The sequence below is a fragment of the Bubalus bubalis genome, chromosome 4 (genome assembly GCF_019923935.1).
Source record: "Bubalus bubalis isolate 160015118507 breed Murrah chromosome 4, NDDB_SH_1, whole genome shotgun sequence".
NCBI classification, from domain to species: domain Eukaryota; kingdom Metazoa; phylum Chordata; class Mammalia; order Artiodactyla; family Bovidae; genus Bubalus; species Bubalus bubalis.
The window spans coordinates 11,648,355-11,673,247 of NC_059160.1; the positions used below are offsets into that span (position 1 = coordinate 11,648,355).

General features: G+C 53.3%; 1 protein-coding gene across 1 annotated transcript in view; it reads left to right on the forward strand.

Moving 5' to 3' along the window:
- The first annotated feature begins 8,432 nt into the window (after window positions 1-8,432).
- Window positions 8,433-24,893, forward strand: part of CACNA2D4 (calcium voltage-gated channel auxiliary subunit alpha2delta 4) — a 70,263-nt gene continuing 53,802 nt past the window's right edge. Inside the window, exons 1-12 of the mRNA XM_044940920.2 lie at window positions 8,433-8,811; window positions 10,583-10,664; window positions 11,942-12,058; window positions 13,654-13,713; window positions 15,518-15,680; window positions 15,870-16,001; window positions 21,234-21,294; window positions 21,902-22,052; window positions 22,830-22,904; window positions 23,168-23,257; window positions 23,335-23,448; window positions 23,797-23,875. Of these exons, the coding sequence (XP_044796855.2) occupies window positions 8,657-8,811; window positions 10,583-10,664; window positions 11,942-12,058; window positions 13,654-13,713; window positions 15,518-15,680; window positions 15,870-16,001; window positions 21,234-21,294; window positions 21,902-22,052; window positions 22,830-22,904; window positions 23,168-23,257; window positions 23,335-23,448; window positions 23,797-23,875 (1,279 nt within the window). The 5' untranslated portion in view covers window positions 8,433-8,656. The remainder of the gene's footprint in view (window positions 8,812-10,582; window positions 10,665-11,941; window positions 12,059-13,653; window positions 13,714-15,517; window positions 15,681-15,869; window positions 16,002-21,233; window positions 21,295-21,901; window positions 22,053-22,829; window positions 22,905-23,167; window positions 23,258-23,334; window positions 23,449-23,796; window positions 23,876-24,893) is intronic.

A 24,893-nucleotide genomic window follows, 5' to 3' on the forward strand; every position in this document is an offset into this window, starting at 1 on the left:
AGACCTGGACCCGCAGGCCTGGGACGCAGCCTAGGGACCTGCATTTCTGGCAGGCTCCCTGCAGGGCTCTGATCTGCAGCCAGATTTCTTCTACTCCAGGAGCATTGATTGGGCACTTGCTGTATATCTGTACTGATTTAATGCTGGGAATAGTGAACAAAGCAAACAGGCTTCCTCTGAGAGGAAAAGATGAATAACTGATGGGAGAGATGAGAGTGATGTCCAGACGGCCACACTCCCCTTGGGTTAGAAGTTTCTCGTGCGTCTGCCTCCTTGGCAGCCTGTGGGCTTCCCCCTCCCCGAGAGAGCCCTGCTATTCTCGTGGCTCCAAGCTCCCAGCCCCCACAGAGCCAGTGTATGGCAGTAGGGTTTGCTGGGTCCTGACAAGAAGAGAAAATGAGAAATGGACAGGGACAGGGGGAGCAGGGGTAACAGATGGGGAAAGTGAGGAGGGTCCCGGATGGCTCACAGACAAAGTTGCATGGGATGTGGCTTCTCCAGGGGACCAGGCGTGCATGCGCGGTAAGTTGCTTAGTCGTGTCCGACTCTGCAACCCATGGACTGCAGCCCACCAGGTCCATGGGATTCTCCAGGCAAGAATACTGGAGTGGGTTGCCATGCCCTCCTCCAGGGGATCTTCTAGACCCAGGGATTGACCCTGTGTCTCGTATGTCTCCTGCATTGGCAGGCAGGTTCTTTACCACTGTGCCACCTGGGAAGCCCCCAGGGAACCAGGAGGCCCCATGAAAGGAGAGATCAAGGCAGTGAGCCGGAAGAACAGAGAGCACGGGACCCAGAGGCCAGTGGTCACGGTCGAGTGAGCCTGCAAACACCTGGCTGCAGAGGCCCTGGGCGCCCCCCTCTCGCTGCCCTCTGCCTCCCGCCCCCGCACTCTCCCCCTCCCGCTCAGGGGAAATGAGGACACGGCTTAGGCTAAGAGGGATGAGCCTCTAGCTGCACTTCCCAAAATTGCCGAGAGGCTCCCCCGGCACCAATAGCTGCCCGTGCTCGCTCACGTGTGGCTCCCACACAGCTGCTGACGCTCAGGGTGGGCAGAGGAGCTGCACAGCTGCCCCCGCCCCAGGCCTCCCCCCTACCCACCCGGGATGTGCCACAGCACCCTCCCCATCGAGGGCAACTGGCCTGCCGAACAGCCGCAGTGTGAGGACAGTGACAGGACGGGAAGGGCCAGGGTGGCTGCAGGACCCCGTGGTGAGGGGGCTCTGCAGAGCTCGGGCAGGGAGCGGGGATGAACCATACACAGTCCTCCAGGCCTGGGCCTCATCCTCTGGGGGGGTGGAACTGAGAGCCCCAGAAACAAGGGGTGTTACTCTCCCTTCCCACTAGAACCTCTGCCACTCTTTCTCCAGGTAGAATCAGGAATCCCTTCCTAGGAAGCACCCAAGGGCATCGTGGACTGAAACTCCAGTCCCCTGTACCCTAGGCAAGACCTGGGACACCCCGCTGGAGGGCACTGGCCAGTGAAGTCGCCTCCTTCCTTCCTGGAGCACAGGGTCTCCTCCTCAAGGAGCAGGCACGCCAGCTCCCCTGAAGGCATCCTAGGCTGGAGGGTTGCCCATCAGTCAATGCAAAGGAAGAGAACTTACGAGTGAATAGTAACGGAGGCCGTTTCTCAGAGCCAGCTCCCTCACTAAGAACTTGAGCAGAACCTCATCCACGCTCAGGCGTGCGGCAGGCACGCTGTCCGAGCAACACCTGGCCTCTTGGTCTTCCTTGGTACCAACGCCAGCCCCAGGTGAGACCCTGGGACTCGTTAGACCCGGGATGGGGACCATCCCCCTCCCATCTCTCCAGCCCACCTTATACCTCCCGGTGACAGTGTTGCTCACTTCTGGCCGGTATGTCAGAGCTAAAGTCTGCCAGCAGAGGGGGCCAGTGAGACTCTAGGGAGAATGTGTGCCTTCCTGCTAAAAAGAATAGAAGCATGCGGCAAGGCCCTTCTTTCTCCTGCCTTGAACTCATATGTGATGTCTGGAAGGGCAGCAGCCATCTTGTGACAATGAGGTGACAAGTGTGAGGATGAACACAGAATACAAAGGAGGGGAGAGTGGAGAGATGAAGCACCCAGACCTTGGCTCTCTGCTGACAGTCCTCCTTTGTTAGCTGGGCTTCCTGTTACCTGCACTGAATACATACTTGCCCTACACAGATAGGGAATGCCATCTCTGTTCCACAGACAAGGATAATGGGGTGCCCTGCATGACAATGCTGAAGAAATGAGCTAGAATTCAGACCCAGAACCCAGACACCAGAGCCTGAGCTCTTATTGCCTATGAAGTCTGTTAAACAAATGAGTCGTTTAAGTAAGATTGCAAGGAAAATGTTTGTTCTATTTAAAAGGATAATTACCAATGAGTCCTGCCTTCCTATTAAATTCAGTGCAGTGGTCCCAGCTCTAAGGACAGATGCATCCTTCCCTGGTGGTGGTCACTTGGATCACTCCTCCCCAGAGGATCTGGGACTTACCAGGCTGAGCAAATGCAAACCCTGTTGTGGGGCCGGAGCTCAGGGCAGCCTGGGCGGACACCATGCCCCAGCCCAGTCCAAGCCACCCAGTCCAAGAAGGGGCCGAGGCCACCAGGGGAGCCTCTGCCCTGAGTCCCACCTGCAGTTACCAGGCACCAGGCCTCCAGCATTTTCTGGAGCCCTCTCTTCTAGCTGCCACTTGAGCCCACTTGGTCAAGGCTGGCAGTGGCTGGGAAGACAGAGGCTGTGGGTCCCTCTGTGTCCCCTCAGTGAAGCACAGTCCTGTCCTGCCCCCGTGGTGCTGCTCAGACTCTGCCCTGGACAGCGTCACATTCCCACGTGTCACCCCCAGCCCAGCTCTGAGCCAGCCCTCACTTGTGGGTGTGGGAGAGACTCAGTGGCTGGCAGCTGGTCTCGTTTCCACTTGTGGTCTCTCTGTGCTGCTCCTCGGGCTGAGAGAGCATGGAAATTCACCAAGTTCTTTTCCACCAAGTCCCCCCAGCTTCCCAGGCCCCTCGGGGCCTACCCTTCTCCTTTCCCTCCGCCTAAACACACTCACTTCCTCTAACAGGTATTTATAGACCCAGCAGGTCCCTAAGGGGCCTCTCTGGGCAACCAGCGGCCTGCCTGGCCAGGCTCTAATGAGCCCACACCTGCTGCCCCGGGCTTTGAAGGGTCCGAGACTCTACAGGCAGAAGGTGGGGGTCTGGTGTCCCACAGTGCCAGCAAATCCAGCTTGACACCAGGGTGATGCTGGGCCTGTGACCTGCATCCCAGGCATGGTTCCTGTAACTGCAGGGTGGTATGGGGCTGGAGGAGGTACATGGCAGTTAGACACACAGCACCCTGCTTCCTGGCCTTATTTCTCTGTCCCTCCTCCCGGGTTAAGAGTAGGATTGGCCATGTGTGATTAAAGGCACTGGGAATCTGAGCCTGAACTCTCCTGGGCCAGAGTCTCCAAATCTCCAGGAGCCGGAACCAGTGCCTTGTAGCAGTGAATGTTTTAAACGAGAAGCGGTCTCCAGGGGTCCAAGTAGGGGTCCAGACACATGGCCCTGCCCAGGGCAGCTGCAGATGTGCCCCTTTCTCCAGCTTTTAAAAAACCCACTCACCATCTTAATCATTTCTAAGTATACAGTTCAATACCACTAAGTACCCTTCAGTATTCTTGCCTGGAGAACTCCATGGACAGAGGATCCTAGCGGGCTACAATCTGTGGAGTTGCAAGAGTCAGACATGACTGAGCGACTATCTCACACACACACACATACACACACATTCATACCACCATGCAAGCATCTCCAGAACTCTGCATCTTGCAAAACTGAAACACCGCCCTCACCAACACTAACCCCCCAGGCCCTGGTATCACCCTTCTACTTCCTGTCTCTATGACTCTGACACCTCCAGGGACCTCTTACAAGCAGAATCACACAACACACGGTCCCTCTCTGTCTGGCTTATTTCAATGAGTGCAATGCTCTCGAGTCCCCTCCATGGTGCGGCAGGTGTCAGAGCTTCCTTCCTTAAGGCTGAACCACGTCCCCCTGTGTGCACAGACTGCTCTGTTTACCCATCATCTGTTGATGGGCAGCTGGGCCCCCCAGCTCGTGGTGATTGTGACTGAAGCCGCTCTGAGTGACAGCTCTTTGTGTAGGACAGCTCAGCCCATCCAGGTTCGCAGGCCCGGGGATCAGCATCCGCTGTGTCCTGCGGGTGCAACTGCAGTGCCTGAGGTTTCCCCAGTACCCTATTCACCTCTTTGTAAATGTTCTTGTTGTCGTTCAGTTGCTTAGTCGTGTCCGACTCTATGACCCCATGGACTGCAGCACACCAGGCTTCCCTGTCCTTCACCATCTCCCAGAGCTTGCTCAAACTCATGTCCATCGAGTCAGTGATACCATCCAACCATCTCATCCTCTTTCACCCCCTTCTCCTCCTGCCTTCGATCTTTCCCAGCATCAGGGGCTTTTCCAATGAGTCGGCTCTTCACATCAAGTGGCCAAAGTATTGGAGCTTCCGCTTTAGGACCAGTCCTTCCAATGAATATTCAGAGTTGATTTTCTTTAGGATGGACTGATCTGATCTCGTTGCTATCCAAGGGACTCTCAAGAGTCCTCCCCAGAATCACAATTCGAAAGCATCAATTCTTCAGTGCTCAGCCTTCTTTATGGTCCAGCTCTCACATCCATACATGACTACTGGAAAAACCATAGCTTTGACTATTCGGACTTTATTGCCAAAGTGACATCTCTGCTTTTTAATACGCTCTCTAGGTTTGTCATAGCTTTTCTTCCAAGGAGCAATCATCTTTTAATTGTAAATAGTCCCTTTAATAAACTCTTTCCAAGTCAATTGAATTGTCATCCCCCCCTTCCAGGACTTGTCCAATAGAAATAGGAGCAGAGGGCAAGCAGGGCCACGGAGGGGGCTCAGGCCCCTTGTGGAGCCACTGTGCTGCAGCGGTTGGCAAGACACGGGCCTGGGAGGAAGCTGGGTCAGCTCGTAATGGCCCTGGGACTGTGGAACAAGCGTTGGCTTTTACTCTTATTGATGTGGGCAGCTGCTGGGTCCTCTGAGCAGAGTGACATGATCTGACTTACGTTTTCAGATGGCTTCCATGGACCTCCCGGGCAGTCCAGTGGTTAAGAGTCTGCTTTTCCACTGCAGGGGACACAGGTTCAATCCCTGGTTGGGGAACTAAGATCCCGCATGCCAGAAGATGCGGCCAATAAATAAATAAATATTTAAAAACAAAAAAAGTAAAAGGACTCAGTGGGGTGATTGGAGGAAAGTTTCTTTTCCAAAGAAACCCAGAGTCCAGCCCCTGTGCTGCAGGAAAATCAAGCAGCCCATGAGGAGGGGAAGCAGGTCTCCCAGCCTCAGCCCCTGCTGAGGTCCCAGCCGACAGCCAGCACAGACCTGTGGGACGTATGAGCAAACCCTCCTGTAGGTGGACCCTCCAGCCCCCACTGAGCTGCCCCAGCTGACACCACGTGGGATACCAATGAGCCTTTTCTGTGGAGCCTTGCTCAAAACACACACTCAAGAGCTAAACAGATAATTGCTTTTATTTTTAAGCCGCTAAGTATAACTTTTCAGTAATAAACAATGAGAGTCTCACTACTTACCAAAAAGTGTTTACAGCATTATATACCCATGGTTCTCTGCTTTTGCTCCTTGTGTTTCTCCTATCCTATCCATTCTGTATAACAGTCCCTTCAAGAGTCTCCAACTGGTGAACTCCTGTTCATCCTTTAAAGCCCAATTCAGATGTCCCTTTCACTATGGAGGCCTTCCCTAAAATTGCTCCTTGCCTTCTTCACACCACAAGGAGAGAATAAATGTCTCTTCTATCCATACTATGCTGCTAAGTACTTCACTTAGACATGACGGCACTCAGCCGAGTGGTGGCTTTGAGACCAGGGTCCCTGGATAGACTCTAAGTATTTATCTCAAGTATCATGTCCACCCTTCCTTCCAATCTGTGCCTCACATCTCCAGGGCATGGTGGGGGGCTGACACCAGGAAGATTCCCTAGAAAAGAGGGTTAAATTTAGGGAAGTTGAGATGAAAGACTGAAATACTCTTCCCTTTGTGGGAATAAAAGCTGGATGTAAGAATAAAGCCAGATGTAAGTTCCCTCCTTCCTGGCCAACAGCTGAGGGCTGAGCCCTGAGGTCTGAAGGTCAGAGGCCTCTCTGAGTTTGGTAACGCCCTTAGCTATTGCTCTGGTTATTTTATTCCTGCTAAGAAATGCCCCCTCTGAAGGACTCAACTCTGAAGCCCTCTGCGCTCCCCACCAAGCCCCTGCAGCCCTGGGGAGTCACAAGTGGGGCACTAAGGGGACCCATAGCTGGAGCGGGCCAGAGTGGACAATGTGTGCACAGCGAGTTGTGTCTTAGAGATGCTGGAAAGGCGTGTTTCTTTTCACAGCCTGTGGGGGCAGCACCCAGTGCTTTACCCACCACCCTACCATCACATCAGCCTGTTTCTTTGCAAGAAGACTGCGGGCTTCCCAGCAGATCTGAGGGGCTGGGGAACCAAGTCACCCCCATGTCTGTGATGTGGACAGATCTTCCTAGCAGCTCCAGGGCCTAGAGCATCAGAGTCAGGCAGCGGCCGCAGTGAGCAGGTGCTAGAATGGAGCGGGGCGGGCCAGGGGATCATGGCTCACATCACGTGTTGGGTCACCCACAGCAGACACAGAACACGGGTGCAGAGGGAGGCATAAAAAGGAGCATTTATTTAAAATAACAGAGGCTGGGGGAGGGAGTAATTAGGAGCTTGGGATTAACAAACACTACTATATATAAAATAGATAAACCAGGCCCTACCGTGTAGCACAGGGAAATATATTCAATATCTTGTAATAACCTATAATGGAAAAGAATCCAAAAAAAGTGGTCTATGTGTATGCATAACTGAGTCACTTTGCTATATACCTGAGACATTATAAATCAGCTGTACTTTAATTTAACTGAAAAAAACAAAAAATTAAATTAAAAAGTAAAATGAAAGAGTCACTCCAAATGACAAACTTTAAGAAGTGGATGAATACCACAAAAATCACGAAACCTGGAAAAGTCACAGATTCTTTTTATTTGCTAATTGACCAATACCCCTCTGTGGCACTTTTTCTAAATTTGTTATGATTCATAATGAAGAGTATGCAGAATTCCCCTGAAACCCAGCATTCCTAGGAGCTAAATTCTAGCATCTGTAGTGACTACTGCCCCCTCCAGACACGCAACACTGACTCCCCACCAGAAATGCACAGGAGTTTGTCTTGGGAACCCTTGCTTCTCCAGGCATTTCTCTGCTTTTGTGGCAGCCCCACGCCCCGTTTTGCAGGAAGCAGCGAGTTTGATCAGGACAAGATGCACCAACCAAGAAGCACTCTGACCGGTGGCAGGGGTGGATGTGGCCTCATAAGGCACTATTGCCAGTTTGGGCCCCCAGAGACAAGAATTTTCATCAGATCCTGCTGTATGCAATTCCTGTCAGAAGAGAAGACAGCATATGTCATGTTTATAATTATGGGCAATCAGTGTCGACTGCTTCCTAACAGGAGCACCAGGCCTGGAGAGAACCAGGTCCCTCACCAACCACTTTGTTCCATCGTGGGTAGAATCTTCTGCAGACAAGCTTGTTTCCCTCCCCTCCCGCACATTGCCAGTGGGGGGCGCTGTGAGGTGGTCACGCTGCTTCTGAGCGGTGGTCCTGTTGTGGGGCAGCAGCCCTGAGGGCAGGCGGTGAGTGTCCCTGGAGCCACCCTACCAGGGTGGCTGGAGACAACGGTCTAGGTGGCTACACAAGCCAGATTCATTGCATCCCACTCGGCTTCCTCTGGGCTGGACCCCTGTGGCCCACAGTTCCCCCAGCTCCACCTAGGATGGGGGATATCAGACAGAGGACCTGAGATGCAGATGGACGTAGGCCTTGACCAGCAGCGGCTGGACGTGCATTAGGGGCTGGATCTGTGCAAGGGGTGGGGCGGGAGGAGTGGGGGGTGGGGTGCTGGAGCTTCCCAGAAAATGGGTCCCCGACCTAGAACCAGGTGAGACGTGGGGGACTTGGGGCCATTGGCTATGGACATTACCTGTGACCTGGTCAAAGGCAGCAGGCTGTACGTGGGAGCCCACGCAGAGACACCCTGTTCCCTCGCCTCCCTGAGCAAACGGGGATGCTCACATGGACCCCAGGATGGCTCTGAGCTTTCAGGAGCAGATTCGTCACAAGGTCAGGGTCGCTGCATCGTCTCCTGGGTCCAGGGGCTGGTCTGCCTCTGTGACGCGGGAGGCTGAGGCTCACGGGTGGTGAGCCAGCCCCCACTTCTGAAACCAGGATAATCCCACTGAGGTCCCTGACTCCACCCTCCTGCTGCCGGGCGGGGATTAGAGAAGAGGCGGGCGGATTAACTGGCTCATTCTGTTCCAGCCTCTCCTGTCAGCCCCTCTCCTGGGAGCCTGCTGCTCAGGTGGGGCCACCCCTCTGCAGGACAGACAGGGGAGCCCCCTCTTTACGCACAGACACTGCAGCCAGGACCCTACTGGAAGCTGGGGAACCACAGGCTTGTCCAGACCCAGAAGCAGAAGGTGTGGGGCCGTGTGAGGGGTCTGGGCAGACAAAGCTCAGGGTCTGAGGCTGCTCCCCAGCCTCATCCCACATGGGGACCATGCCTGGGCCCCCCAGCAACCACACAGACCCCAGCCCCATCCCTGTGACCTGGGCCTCCCTGCGGAAGACGGCGATCCTCCTGTGCCTGCTGTCCAGCACGTCCCTGTCCCCCACATGGGGGCAGGTCAGGATCCCTGTGGAAACGTAAGTCCCGAGGCCAGCCCCCCGCCCCAGAGACCCTTTCCTCCCTCTCCTCCCCAGCCCATCTCAGTCCTCGCCCCCCTCCATCTCCCCTGGGGCTCGGCCACCCAGTCCCCCTGTCCATTTCCCCTGTGAACTTCTTCTCTTCCCCAAACCTCTGCCATTTGGGGCCCCACCCCTACCCCCTCCCCAGACCTGGTCATGGAGGCCCCCATGACTCCTGGCACCCCCAGCACCTGCGGGGTGATCACAGGATGAGCGGTTGGAGTGGGAGCCGAGTTGCTGGAAGTGACCATCAGGGTCCCCCAAGGATTTGCCAGGAAACCCACATCTCGACATTATGAGGGTAAACAGGCCTAAACTGACCACCAGCTTGTGCAGCCAGGAGTCAGGGGGAGTGAAGGGGGGTCCCCCATTCCCTTTTTACACCTGTCTGCCTCCCTCTTGGCCCCAGTCCTACATTCTGTCACTAAGAGCAGCTCCAGGGAAGCTTCCAGTCATTCACAACTGTGTATAAGCTACTATGTGGCTCTCTAGGGGTGTCTGGTCTTTGGTGCTTAGTTCTGGTGGCTCCATTAAATCCAGTTCCAGTTGGGATGGGTGCAGAGCATCCTGGACTAAAAGGGCTGCCTGTTCATCACACCTGAGCCCAGCACGAGTCAGATTGCTGTCAGCCTTGGTCTTACAGAAGGGGGCCCTGCAGCCCACGGATGCCCAGGGTTTGTGTGGGGCTGAGCCGATCACGAGGTTTGCAGTTCACTGTCCCCACGGAGAGGGTCCCACCTCTACTTTGTCACCTGCCTGTGGCCCCAACCTCCCAGACACAGCCCAGAGGTTCGGCCTCTCTGCCTCACACCCCCCACCGAGGCTTTAGAAGAGGAGTCGTGGCCCCGGGGTGACCCTGCAAGGGGCAGCTGGAGGACAGCTGGCCGAGAAGCTGCATCTGTGCGCGTCCTCAGGGTCTCCCGCCCAGCCTGCCCACCCCCAGCCTCGCTCCCTTCTCTCTAGCCCTCGGGGTGTGGGGTTAGGGCTTGGATCCGGGTGGCCAGCTCTGCCCCTCAGCGGGGTCCTAGCCAAGGTGTTCTGATCATAGTGTAACTGTTGAGTCCTGATGGGTCCCCTGGGTCCCTGCCCTACAGAGGGTGGACTGTGTTGGTGTGTTCTCCTGGGTGTACGTCGGTGTGTAATTGTGTGTGTGCCTGCGTGTGTCCATGTCTACGTGTATGTCTATGTTATGTGTGTCCCTACATGATAGTGTGGGTTTGTGTATGTGCAACAGTGGGTGTCTCTGCGTATAGACACAGGCTTCCTGTGTACATGAGTCTGTGTGCATCTATCTGGGTATGTCTGCATGCATGTGTACATGTGTGTGCATGTGTGTGTACGTGCATGTGTGCATCTTTGTGTCTATGTGTGTGTGCATACATGTGTGTGCATGTGCATGTGTGTGTACATGAGTTAATCTTTGTGTCTCCCTGTGTGTATATGTGTGTGCGTGTGTGCATGTGTGTGCAAAGGTGTGTGGATGGGTTGTGTACGTGTGTGCATGTGTACATGCATGTGTGTCTGCACACGCATGTGTGCATCTGTCTCTGTGTGTGCATTCATACATGCACATGTGCGTCTGCACATGCGTGTGTACATCTGTCTCTGTGTGAGCACGTGTGTGCATCTTTGTGTCTCCGTGTGTGTATGTGCGTGTGTGTGCATTCATGTGTGCGTGCATGTGTGTGTGAGTGCATGCATGCACACATGTACTCCTTCTGTCTGGCAGAGTGAAGTTGTGGGCAGACACCTTTGGCCGGGACCTGTATGACACTGTCACCAAGTACTCGGGCTCCCTCCTGCTGCAGAAGGTCAGTGCCACCCAGGGCAGCTGGGCAGTCAGCCAGGTGGTCAGAGCCAGGGACTCCGTCCAGGTGGGGAAGCAGGATGTCTGTGCTTGTGAAGGGCCCTGGGGGTCATCTAATCCAATCCCCATTTCAGATGGTGAAACTGAGGCCCAGGGAGAGGAACGATTTGCCCGAGACACAGAGCAAGCTGGTGGGATGTCAGCTCAGGGGCCAGGAAGCCAACACCAAGATGGGATTAGGGAACAAGAGGTTGTGGGGGTGAGGGACCGACAGGAGAGGGAGTGGGTGGGCCAAATGCAGGCCCCACATTGGGGAGCAGGGAGGGGCCAGCGGAGAGCCGCCCACTCAGTGCTCCACCCTGCCTGCCACGGTGTCCTGGCTGCAGGACCCCTGGGCAGGAGCTGGCCACCACCCCCCATGAGTAGTTCACTGCTCTGTCGATTAAAGATGACCCACCAGCTTCTCACTAGACCCCTCAAGCTCCAGTCCCCCTGGCATCGCGACTTCCAGACCATCACAAAGGAGGGTGCTACTGTCCCACTGCCCATGGCCGAGTGTCCATGTTCCCCATCTTATCCCCTCTGCAGCTTCAGATTGTTTCTTAAGCACTGCTGAAAGGAGCCTCTTGCTTTTAAGGTCATGCCTGTCCCCTCCGGCTGTCCTGGCCCCGGGCAGGTAGCAATGCCAGCTCCCCCCGACTCCCCTCACTCTCCCCACTGCCACACCAGCCCCTCAGCCAAGCAAGTTTCCTCCGATTTTCTCCTTCCTCTGACTCATGAGGGAGCTGGAGCCATGACTGTTTGGGGTAAAAGCCATGGACTTGCAGTTTGGGGAACTAAGTAACTCGTGCCCAGGTGGCTTCCCAGGGCCCAGACAGTGACTCAGCGGCCCTCTTAGCGCCCAGGCTCACTGGCCGAGGGTCAGGCAGTGCCCAGCCCTGCAGCTCATAGGCTGTGGGGGGCACGCGAAGATCTCAGGCCTCGCAGCCCTGGAGAGCCATCCCTGGAGGCAGCATGTGGAGGCCCAGCCCCTGAGCAGCTGTATTACCTCAGTTGAGTTTCACAGCCTCTCTGGGCCTCAACCTCTCCCTCTGACGGATGTGAATCAAAGGACGTTTGATAAGAGAAGTCACTTGTCATCTGCAGGGGAGGTTTTGGAGGAGACAGGGCCATCCTGGCCCCGGTGTGGACATCCAGTGGGAGGGCGGAGACTGCTAGCCATCCGGGTGGACTTCTGGGTCCCAGAAAACAGGTGTGTGTCTCTATGTGTCTCCTGAACAGAAATACAAGGACGTGGAGTCCAGTCTGAAGATCAAGGAGGTGGACGGCTTGGAGCTGGTGAGGAAGTTCTCAGAGGACATGGAGACCATGCTCCGCAGGAAAGTGGAGGCTGTCCAGGTGCTCAGCCTGGGGGCTGGGGGTCCGCCCACCCCAGACACCAAACACCCACCCTGGGCCCTCCCACCCACATCACCTTCCGCCCTGTAGCTCTGTGAGCCACCAGACCCTTGTAAAGAGGAGGTGGGGTGGGGGCAAGGGGAGAGAGAGGAGGGCTGGAGTGGGTGCCCTGCCTTAGGGAACAGCGTCCAGGGCTGGAGGGTCAGCCCATGGTGTTGAGAAGGACCTGCATCATGATCTCAGGTTCAGTGGTGGGACGGGGTGCAGAGTGAGGGCCCAGGAGTCACCACTGAGTAAATGGTGGGTGAGGGCGGAGGGTGGGAGGACCATGGGGTGACTGACTGCCTGTGAAGTGAACCCCCTCCCCGCCCTCTCCTGCCCTCCTCCCCTCTTCCTCCCCACCATCCCCCTTCTCCCCTCCTCCCTTCTTCCCCTCCTCCCCCTTCCCTCCAGGGTCACAGCCACAGACCGTCCATGAGGGTGCCATGGGGAATCTCCTGCAGAGCAGCACTAAATAACCTTTGCCCCGTGGAACTTCTTCATCTTGCCCTCGGCCACAAGGGTTGGGTGCAGGGCAGCAAGGATTGCTCTGCCCAGTTCACAGGAGGATAAAGAGAGACCCAGAGGGTGGCAAATGATGTAAAATCCCATCTTCCTGGTAATAAATGCCCTGCTGTGTCTCTACTTCTATTTACTGCACCTTTTCTTTCCTTTATCTTTTTTTTAAGTTATTTGTTTATTTATTTGGCTGCACTGGGTCTTAGTTGCAGCATGTGAGATCAAGTTCTCTGACCAGAGATGAAACCCACGGCCCCTCTACCAGAAGCTTGGAGTCTTTACCACTGGATCACCAGAGAACTCCTCTTTATATTTTTTAATATATTTTATTTATTTTTGGCTGCTCCATGAAGCACGTGGGATCTTAGTTCCCCAACTGGAGATCAGCCCCAAACCCCTTGCAGTGGAAGCGGAGTCTTAACGACTAAACCCCCAGGGAAGACCCAATGACTTTAATTTTTAAAGCAGTGTTAGGTGGACAGCAAAATTGTGAAGAAAGCACAGAGTTCCCATTTACTCCCCTGCCCTCACAAACACAGCCTTCCCAGCTACCAACACCCCACCAGGTGGTGACCTGTACAGTCAACAAACTGACAGCGATGTGTCATTGTCACCTGAAGTCCATGGTGTGCTTGAGGGTTCACTCTTGCGGGTGTGCATCCCAAGGGTTTGGACGAACATATAATGACATGTACCACTGCCATAGATCACAGAGTAGTTTCACTGCCTTGAAAAGTCCTGCTGGCCCCTGGCCACGGCTGACCTCTGGGCTGTGTCCCCAGGCTTCTGTGTCTGACCGTCCCTGGAACGCTGTGTAGCTGAAAGGACCCTGGGTGTCGCCTTGCAGACTGGTTTCCTGTCCTGTGACCTGCATCTGCCTTTTGGCCACTGAGACTAGCGCTGCTGTGCACGTTCGTGTGCAGGCGCTGGTCTGAGTGTCTGTCCCCAGTTCTCGTGGGTGGACCCCTGGGAGTGGACCTTATGGGGTCCCCGGCCTCCTTTCCCCGCTCACTCTCCCTCTCATGTCCCCACCGCAGAATCTGGTGGAGGCTGCTGAGGAGGCCGACCTGAACCACGAATTCAACGAGTCCCTGGTGGTGAGTCCTCCTGCCCCACAGCCCTGGGAGTTACGACAGCTAAAGTCCCGAAGCCCTTCAGGCTGGATCCCCTGAGGACAGGACATGGGGCGAGGGTGGGGGGGTGCCGGAGTCCAGCCCCGGTGGATCCAGGGAATTCAAAGCGGGGACGGCGTCGGCAAGGATCAGGAAACAACTGCTTAATTAAACTTTAATTAAGGATATAAAGAGTAATAGAATAAGGATAGCTCAGTGAGGAAATTCAGTGGAGAAAAGAGGCTGAAATAAGGATAGCTCAGTGAGGAAATTCAGTGGAGAAAAGAGGCTGAATAATTCAGCCAGAAGGTGAGAGAAAGAACGACATGGGGAGACCAAGTTTCGGTGAACAAGGCCTGCACTTTATTTTCCAAAGTAGTTTTTATACCTTAAGTTATGCATAGAGGATAATGGGGGAAGGGGTAGAGTCATGCAGTAAGCCAGGCTTTCTTCCTGCAAACTTATCATATGCAAAAGTTTAGGTGATTTGCATCATCTTCTGGCCCAGAGGCCTGTTAACATTTTAAGACCCTTTCTTCAGAAAACTTATTTGTCTCTAAAGATAACTAGTCAGGCGCCACCCTCCAAAAGCATTAAAGTTGCATTCCTATAGGGCAAAGGTGTGGTGGGCTACAACAAGAAAAAGAATTAACTCAAGGGTCCAATGTTACAAACATTAAAACTACTACTTACACCAATCATATTAATCAATACACTGCCAGGGACACAGCAGGTAAGGGATATGGAGACTTAGCAGCAAACATTGGCCCAACAAGTGAAAAACCCTTCACCAATACAATTTCTAATCAATCTTTTAACTACTCAAAGGAATCTCTGTTTAGACAGTTTAAAACATCTCTTGCCTCTCACAGTTGGGAGGCTCTGAACAATCACATGTGGCCAGAAAAACCTCTTCAGGCAGGCTAGAGGATTTCCAAAGGAGTTTGTAGGTTGAAACACTGTCACACCCAGGAATTATTAACTGGAGCTGTAAGCTAACTCTTTTTTCAGAGAGAGGTAGTGGGGGACAGCGCCCCGTAAAGTCAGAGGTGTAGGTGAAAGCACAAAGCAGAAAGTAGGCAGACTCTGGTTTTGGGGGTACATGCTCAAGAATTTCCAGGGAGACTCCTGAGGCTTGATCTTGCCTTTGCGTATGCCAAGCCTCCTTCCTCATGACCTTTGCCACGGGCAGAGCTCGCTCCCCGCAGAGGGGGAGAAGCCCAGCATCGTCTTTCAATGCATGCAGGTATGTGTGGACCTGAGGGCTGGTTCTGAACCCCACAGGTGTGTATGAACTTGCAGGGTTGGTTCTGAACCACACAGGTGTGTATAAATGTGAGGGTTGGTTCTGAACCACACAGGTATGTATGAACCAGAGGGTTGATTCTGAACCACTCTGAGTCCTTGAGGAGCCATTTGCAGCCCAGTCCAGGGCCAGACTGCAGGCTGTCTCTTCAGAGGGAAACCCCCTGCAGGGACCCTGTTCTGGGTCCCAGGAGCCCTCCCACTCCCATTAGAGCTCAGGGTGCTGGTGGGGGCACCTCCATCTGTCCACCTCCCCTGAATCTGTGTCTGCCTGTCTGTCCCAACGCTGGCTGTGTCCACACACCAAGCAAAGTGGGGACTGAAGCCATAATCCAGACAGTTTACTTCAAAACCCGAAGAATCAACCATCAAGTCCAACTGTTTGAAACTTGCCCCAAATCAGTGGTGGCTGGACTCCTCAGTCCACGTGGATGCCATTCCCGTCTGACCCTCTCTCACCCCCTGTCCCTCTTGGTCACCCTAGTTCAACTATTACAACTCCGTCCTCCTCAACGAGAAGGACTCGAGCGGGGCATATGTGGAGCTGGGGGCCGAGTTCCTCCTAGAGGCCAACGCGCACTTCAGCGACCTGCTGGTGAACACGACCCTGAGCAGCGTGCAGCTGCCCACCAATGTCTACAACAAAGGTGCCCACCAGACCCCCCACTCCGGGAGCAAACAGGGCCCCCGGGTCAGGGGAGAGTGAGTGTGGGTGTGGATGGCATCGCTGCAGGCTGCGTGCTTTCAAGTGTGTGCTTGTGTGTGCACGTATGTTCAGCAGGTGAAGACTGATTTCATCTCTCCTGTTGCCCCCCCGCCAAAATCTCACCCTTCAGACCCAGATATCTTGAATGGAATCTACATGTCCGAAGCTCTGAACGCTGTCTTCGTGGAGAACTTCCAGAGAGACCCCACTCTGACCTGGCAGTACTTCGGCAGTTCCACGGGGTTCTTCCGCATCTACCCAGGTGAGGACCCAGGGAGGCATCTCCACAGTCCTCTAGGCTCTGTCTCTGGGAGCAAGGTGATGCTGCAACCCAAGAAGCACACTTTCAAGTGATAACTGATGAAGGGATGAACCAACTATGCCGTTGGACCCCCTCGGTAAATAGCCAATCAATGCCCACCTGGACTCTGGTCCTGCAAGAAGCATGTGGGAGGTGGAAAGAAGGGAAGGGCCAAACAGTTCTGACCTTCAGAAGACTGCATCCTCGCTGGAGAAATGGGGCAAAGTCCATGTTCAACAGCGGGAACGAGGTTGAATTGGCTAGTGTTCAGCCCAGCAGACAGCAGGGGAATCTCCCTGGTCTACTGACCAAACAGAAAACAGAAGCCCCTCTACAAGGTCTCCAAGAGCTCTGCCTTCTGTTACTTCTCATTTAAAAGGATTCACCTCCATAGCTCACACCCACTCTTATTTTAGCCCCCTCTCCAGAAAACCTTGATATGGCCCTGTTTTGTGAGACAAGTGTTACTCCCTTAATCAATAGAAATTGACTAGAAGACAGATAAGAAATTCAGGCAAGGCTTTAAATTTGGGTCCCCAGCTGCAGCAGTGGGGAGCAAGAACAAAACCCAGGTTCCCTTGCTGGCTCCCGCGGGCGATGAGCTGGTTCCTTTTATCAGGGTGAGGGTAGGGGTGTGTCCCAGGGTTGGGCTGGAGGGGTGACTGTGTGGTCTGCCCACACCTTGGTGGTGTTGAGTGCAGGGGACGTGCTCAGTGCCCAGGTTTTGCTCTCAGTTCTTCAGAAGTGGCAGTTATGTTTTTGGTGTTTTTATATCTTGTTGTCCATAATCTGCCTCAACTGCACACATGTGCAGTTATTTTTAGTCTATGGTTGCTTTGTATTTTGTTGCTCAAGGAGACGTTCATCCAGGTATAAGCCCTTCAGCCAAGGGTCCCAGGTCCCCAGCCCCAGCCTGTCCTGAGGGTCCTAAGGATGGTTCCATTCCCCCAGGGTTTCTCTTAGGAGGAATACAAAACAACCTGAGCTCACGGCTTCCCCAGGGTGGACCCTCCCATGAAAAAATCATGTGAAAGTATTAGTTGCTCAGTCATGTCCAACTCTTTGCAACCCCTAGACCGTAGCCGCCAGGCTCCTCTGTCCATGGGATTCTCCAGGCAAGAATACTGGAGTGGGTTGCCATTCCCTTCTCCAGGGGATCTTCCCAACTCAGATCAAATCTGCCTGCACCTGCATTGCAGGCGGATTTCATCCAGGCCACCAGGGACACTGCTGTCTCACTACCCAAATCCACAACAAGTCATTGGTTCTTTTCTGTTCTCTGGAGCCTCAATGGGCAAGTTCATCCCTCTTCTGTGGAACAGCCCTTCAAATGCTTGAAGACACCTCCCATGTCCCTCCTGCCTTCCCCAGGGTGGAATTCCTGCTGCATCAGGGCTCCCAGAGCCGTCAACTTGTCTGCAGACACAAAGCTTGCCCGTTTTTGTCCTGGGTTGTTTGCTGTTCTTGTCACTGAGTTCTCTTTATAGTCTGGCTTTTTCCTTGCATTCCACGGATTCCCTTTGCACTCTATTCACTGTGACTTTTGACCCGCAGAAGTCTTTGTCTGTGCTTCTTGGTGTCAGGGGAGTGTTTTAATGTTGTTTGCTTCTCAGTATTTTTGAATTCTCCTGTGAATTCTTCTTTGAACTTTTAGTAATCTAACAGTGTGTTTTATAATTTCCAAATATATGGGGATTGTAGCTTTATCTTATTATTATAAATTTCTGATTCAGTTGTTTGCAGTCAGAGAACATGGTGTATATAATGCTGATTGTATGAAATTAGTTGGGAGCTAGTTTAATAGCTTAATATGTCATCAGTTCAGTTCAGTTCAGTTCAGTCACTCACTCATGTCCGACTCTTTGCGACTCCATGAATCGCAGCACTCCAGGCCTCCCTGTCCATCACCAACTCCTGGAGTTCACTCAGACTCACATCCATCGAGTCAGTGATGCCATCCAGCCATCTCATCCTCTGTCGTCCCCTTCTCCTCCTGCCCCCAATCCCTCCCAGCATCAGAGTCTTTTCCAATGAGTCAACTCTTCTCATGAGGTGGCCAAAGTACTGGAGTTTCAGCTTTAGCATCATTCCTTCCAAAGAAATCCCAGGGCTGATCTCCTTCAGAATGGACTGGTTGGATCTCCTTGCAGTCCAAGGGACTCTCAAGAGTCTTCTCCAACACCACAGTTCAAAAGCATCCATTCTTCAGCGCTCAGCTGTCTTCACAGTCCAACTCTCACATCCATACATGACCACTGGAAAAACCATAGCCTTGACTAGACGGACCTTTGTTGGCAAAGTAATGTCTCTGCTTTTGAATATGCTATCTAGGTTGGTCATAACTTTTCTTCCAAGGAGTAAGCATCTTTTAATTTCATGGCTGCAATCACCATCTGCAGTGATTTTGGAGCCCTGAAAAATAAAGTCTGACACTGTTTCCACTGTTTCCCCATATATTTCCCATGAAGTGATAGGACCAGATGCCATGATCTTCGTTTTCTGAACATTGAGTTTTAAGTCAACTTTTTCACTCTCCTCTTTTACCTTCATCAAGAGGCTTTTTAGTTCCTCTTCACTTTCTGCCATAAGGGTGGTGTCATCTGCATATCTGAGGTTATTGATATTTCTCCCAGCAATCTTGATTCCAGCTTGTGCCTCTTCCAGCCCAGCGTTTCTCATGATGTACTCTGCATATAAGTTAAATAAGCAGGGTGACAATATACAGCCTTGACGTACTCCTTTTCCTATTTGGAACCAGTCTGTTGTTGCATGTCCAGTTCTAACTGTTGCTTCCTGACCTGCATACAGGTTTCTCAAGAGGCAGGTCAGGTGGTCTGGTATTCCCATCTCTTTCAGAATTTTCCACAGTTTATTGTGATCCACACAGTCAAAGGCTTTGGCATAGCAAATAAAGCAGAAATAGATGTTTTTCTGGAACTCTCTTGCTTTTTCGAAGATCCAGTGGATGTTGGCAATTTGGTCTGTGGTTCCTCTGCCTTTTCTAAAACCAGCTTGAACATCTGGAAGTTCATGGTTCACATGCTGTTGAAGCCTGGCTTGGAGAACTTTGAGCATTACCTTACTAGCGTGTGAGATGAGTGCAATTGTGCGGTAGTTTGAGCATTCTTTGGCATTGCCTTTCTTTGGGATTGGAATGAAAACTGACCTTTTCCAGTCCTGTGGCCACTGCTGAGTTTTCCCAATTTGCTGGCATATTGAATGCAGCACTTTCACAGCATCATCTTTCAGGATTTGAAATAGCTCAACTGGAATTCCATCACCTCCACTAGCTTTGTTCGTAGTGATGCTTTCTAAGGCCCACTTGACTTCACATTCCAGGATGTCTGGCTCTAGGTGAGTGATCACACCATCATGATTATCAGGGTCATTAATTATCTTTGTTGTACAGTTCTTCTGTGTATTCTTGCCACCTCTTCTTAATATCTTCTGCTTTTATTAGGTCCATACAATTTCTGTCCTTTATCGAGCCCATCTTTGCATGAAATGTTCCATTGGTCTCTCTAATTTTCTTGAAGAGATCTCTAGTCTTTCCCAACTGTTGTAAATATTCTACATGTGCTTGAGCAGAATATGGATGCTTTAATTGTTCGATAGAAATTCTGCTCACATCATTAGATGAAGCTTGTTAATCGTATTATTTAAATTTCCCATGCCTTTACTGATTTTATGTCTGCTTGCTCCTCATTAACCTTTACAACACGCTTTTTAAGTCTATTTCATCTGATATTCATAGAGATATTAGTGTGCTCTCGGTTGGTATATGCCTGATATCTATAATTTTCCATCCTTTTACTTCCAATCTTCTATGTCACTTTGTTTTAGCCATATCTGTTGAAAATAGCATATAGCTTTTTAATTTTTATTCAAACTGACAATCTCTTTTACTATTTGGCAAGTTAAGCACATTTTCATGTATTATATTGATATATTTGGACATGCTATAATCTTATTTTTTAGATTTCTCCTCCTCCTTTTGTTTTTGTTTCCTTTTTGCTTCTTCCTTTCTTTTTTAATGATTTACCTTTTTTTCATAAATTCTCCCCCTCCAATTCTTTTTCTTCCTATCACTTCTGAACTTCTTCCTGTTTCGCCTTAGTCATTAGTCCTGAACGTGTAAAAGGGATTTATCAGGCACGTGTAACACAAGGTTTTACAATTAAATCATATTTTACCCTCTTCACAGTCAAAAGAGCACCTGAGAACTCTCCTGCTTACATCTCTGCCCCCACCCTGACTTCTTAATCTCCCCAAATTAGATGCCTTTACTGTTATCTGGTACAAATATCTCATGTGTGTTCCCGGGCCTTTCCAGATTCTAGGAAAGCAAGGCCATAGAAATGAACATCTCTCCCTCAAGAAGTGTAGGCGAGCAGAGCTCTTTATTGAAGAGGGACTGTGTGCAGCAGGGCGAAGGCAGGAAAGGCTTCCAGCTCCCTGAGGGCGTTCAGGGAAGGGGGTTAAAGGCCACGCTGGGGAGGGCCCTTGGGAGACCACTCATTCCTGCTCAGGTCTCAGATTGATTGGCATCCAAGTGAGGTTTTGAGCATCACCAGTCTAGTTTCCTCCTGGTGCGCTTATGCCAGAGTCAACTTCAGCCTGCAACCACGGCCTGGCCTCTATACCTGTGGGCTGTGAGCCCTGAAGGGGGTTGTACAGTGTGAAAAGAAAGGAAAAAGGGGGAAAGATAAAGGGAAAAAGGGAGGGAAAAGAAAACAAAAATCTGGTTTCACCTAGTCAGAGGTCCATGTGCTTGCAGTCAGAGGTTTTCATCTGTGGGGAAACCACTTAGGAACATCTGTCGGGCCTCACCCGTGTCTCTCGGCCACTGGGAGTTCAGGAGTTTGGGGATCCTACCTGTGAAGTGAACTCAGCTCTGGATCTGGGCAGCTGGGGGTGAGTGTCCGTCCATCAGCTGCCTCCCTCCTTGCTGCCCCCTCAGTTTATAGGGTGTGATGACTGGTCCCACACACACTGCTCACATCCCCAGCTGGCCCTGCCCCAGGGGCCATCCACACACATGGAGACACAAAGATGCATACACATGCACACAGACAGACACACACGCACACACATGTACACACACCCCCATTCACACATCCTGGCCATCCTGGGGTCAGCACCCAGCCTGGGGCTCTGGAGCAGCCTCTCTGAGTGAGGCCTTCTTTTCCCCAGGCATCAAGTGGACGCCGGATGAGAACGGAGTCATCACCTTCGACTGCCGGAACCGCGGCTGGTAAGCAACCCCAGGGGCCCGGCCTCTGGGGCTGGTGTCTTTCTGCAGCCTCCAGGTTTTGCCTAGCTCTCCCCCAGGGCCTGTTCTGCACCCACCCCTGGGCCTCAGGTATGCAGAACTAACGCAGCACAAGAGAAGAAGAGTGTTTGCATCACCCCACAGCTGCTCTGCTCCAGGACCGACCACACCTGTCCTGACTCCCGACACCTCCTTCCAGGGCCCTGAGCTGACTGCACACCCACCCTCGGCCAGATCCCCTCTCCCCCCACACCCCTCCTCTGGCAGATCTATAACCAGGTCTGGGGGGTCCGGCTCCCTCCCTTCCCACTGTCAGATCCCCCTGGAACTCAGGCTGGCCTGAACCAAAGAGGACAAGGGTCACTACCAAGACCCGACCATCCCCACCTGACATGCTCGCTCAATGGGCACAGTCCCAACCGTTGCCCCCACAATGGCTGCCAAACAGCTGGGTGGTTTCAGACACAAGCAAGCCTGGGCGTTGACTTGAACTTTGAGCCAGTCTGAACAGAAACAAGAGAGACCTAGCCGACAGTGGTTCTGACTCCGGCTATCCCACTGCCGACCTGTCTCTCCCCCTCTGCTAAAGGTACATACAAGCCGCCACCTCCCCGAAGGACATCGTGATCGTGGTGGACACAAGCGGCAGCATGAAGGGGCTGCGGATGACCATCGCCAAGCACACGGTCTCCACCATCCTGGACACGTTGGGAGAGAATGACTTCGTGAACATCATCGCGGTAAACACGCCTCCTGTTCAAGAAAAACCGTCCTCCACCTGCACCAGAGTGACCTGTACTTATGGGCTTTGTCCCCTGGAGCTAGGGCCTCCCACCCAGGATGGGCTTCCAGGGGTCCACAGTTTCTGAGATCATGTGGGAAGTGCATATGTCCATTTCTCTGAGGCAGCAGCTGTCTTTGGGCTCTCAGACTAGTCTGTGGTCTGATCAAGATGAAGGAGATTCTAAGTAGACCTCTAACTCGGCCCCACCCCTGTGCCCTTGGTGGCGTCACCCTGGAAAGACCCTCCTTTCTGTAGGATGGGAGACCCCCGGCTCCCACTTCCTTTGTCCCTGAATCCAGACATGTCGGGAGGGAGAGGCCCACAGTCCCTGGTCCTGATTCTCCTGAGGACCACTCCACCTGCCCCCAGAAAGGATGAAGTGAAGGGACAGACAGACAGAAATGGAGAGAAGAGATGGGTGACTCCTGGGCTCTGTGAGCTCCAGGGGTGGACGGCACCTGGCTAGCCTCCCCAGAAGATGCCCAGGCCAGGACTCGGGAGAGAATGTTCAGAGTCAAGGCCCTGCTGTTCCCTGTACTCCCTTCCCTCTACTCAGAGAAACTGCCAAAAGCATAGTGTCCCCAAAATCATATTACACAGGGGCCCGGGTGAGCCCACCCCTGATCCTCCATGAGTCGTGAGTCGTGAGCTTTGTGACTGGGCCCTGACTTGCCAAACTGACCCTGTGTGTTCTGCCCTCTGCCCTTTGGCCTCCACCCTCTGCCCTCTGCAGTATAATGACTACATCCACTACATCGAGCCTTGTTTTAAGGGGATCTTGGTCCAGGCAGATCGGGACAACCGAGAGGTGGGTGTACCCAGAGCCCGTCTGGCTTCTCCTTCCAGGGGTGAGGGTGGCCTTGCCCCCGGCCACTCATGGGCTCTCAGCTTCTCCTGGGGGCTTCTGAGAAACCTCTGCTGCAGACGTCCAGCTGTGAAATTAGGGGATGGGTCCTGCAGTCATGCTCTTCTGGGCAAGTAGCTCTGCACAGCCTCTGAAAGTACCGCCAAGGGTGAAAGTTCCCAGGCCCAGTGACCGCCAACCGTCATCTAACTTCTTATCTCTAACAGCACTTCAAACAGCTGGTGGACGAGTTGATGGTCAAAGGTGTGGGGGTCGTGGACCGAGCCCTCCGTGAAGCCTTCCAGATCCTGCAGCAGGTCTGATGTGTGTTGGGGAGCACAGGGCAGGGATGGGGCAGAGGAGGCAGGGAGTCATGACCACGTCTCCCCCGCAGTTCCAAGAGGCCGGGCAAGGAAGCCTGTGCAACCAGGCCATCATGCTGATCACCGATGGGGCCGTGGAAGACTATGAGCCGGTGCTGGAGAAGTACAACTGGCCAGACCGCAAGGTTCCTCCGTGGAGGGGTGTCGGGGAAGGGGGTGCTGGGGGAGTGCCTCCTCCAGCCGTGTCTGCATGCTTGACCCATGAGACCCAGGGTGACGTTCCAATATTAGGGTGACTGCAGAGCCCCACTCGAGGGCACAGAATATGGTGGGGGTGGAATATTGTGGGCTGTGAGCCTCACCAGGCAGACCCCCACACCAGGCAGGCATCCTCCCTGCCATGAGCCCAGGCCCCGGGCCCTTCCTGATTAGAAGAGCTGAAAGTGCACAGTCCAAAGCCCAGATCTAGACCCAGATGCAGCCAGGTCCCTAGCGGCCGAGACTTGATGAGCCTACCAGGTCTTGTCCACCAGGTCCGAGTCTTCACCTACCTGATTGGGAGGGAAGTGAGTTTTGCTGACCGCTTGAAGTGGATCGCCTGCAACAACAAAGGTGGGTGATGCCACGTGAGCCAGAGTGTCTGGGGCCTCTCCTGAGCACAGGTGCTGAGCCAGGGCTCTGGTGCAGAACCCAAAGCGGAGGTGACTGCATCTACCCACTTCCTCCTCAGACAATCAAGATGGGTACCGATTGCTCCTTGCAGGGCTCTCACCCCACGACACACCCCCTAAGACACACCCAGAAGCCGGGACTTCGGGTCTGCAGAAGGGGGGGGCCGTCTCTTCAAATGAGGTTTTACCCAAACTGCCACATGGAAAACCAGGCAGACAGGGGGACCGACACTTCAATGTCGGTGCTCTCTGGTGTCCGGCCTCCATTCCAGCTGCTGCAGATGAAGCCTATGGGCTCGGTTCTGCTCCAGACTCAGGGCACAGGCCATCACTTTCTGTAGAATAAGGCTTTGTGTGTAGCAGCCCTCATCTCTCTCTGGCAAGAACCCAATATCCAGGCTTCACAGTGCTGACTCAGGCCCCTCAACCCCAGCAGGATGTCCGAGCACCTGCTCTGGACGGTCCCAGCCCTGGGAAATGGACGTGGTCAGGACGGCAGGGATGGCCCTGACTCTGTCCGGAAGACAGGGAGGTGGGGCGGGGAGACACACACGTGAGCCGTCAGTGAGGGAACAATCTGAACTGAGCTGTGGGCAGAGGGGCACAGGCTGCCCAAAGTGTGGGTGAAGGGCAGCCATCCTGCATCTGGGGGGTCAGGGCAGGCCTCCTGAAGGATGTGCATCTAAGGTGAGATGTAAAGAAGTGGTAGGCGTGAGTCAGATGTGCAGAGCGAGGAAGGGCATCAAAGTGTCTGAGACAAGAGGTGTCCTGGGAGTAAAAGCGGCCTGGCTCCCCAGAGCTGGGGAGAGCGTCCTGTGGGTGATGGTGGGCAGGCACGTGCTAAACCAGTCACAGCCTGTACAGCATTTGCCTCAGCTGTAGCCCCCTCCCCATGACTGACGGGGGACTGTGGTTAGAGAAAGGCAGAGGGAGGCTCTCTGCAAATAGACCTGAGGGGT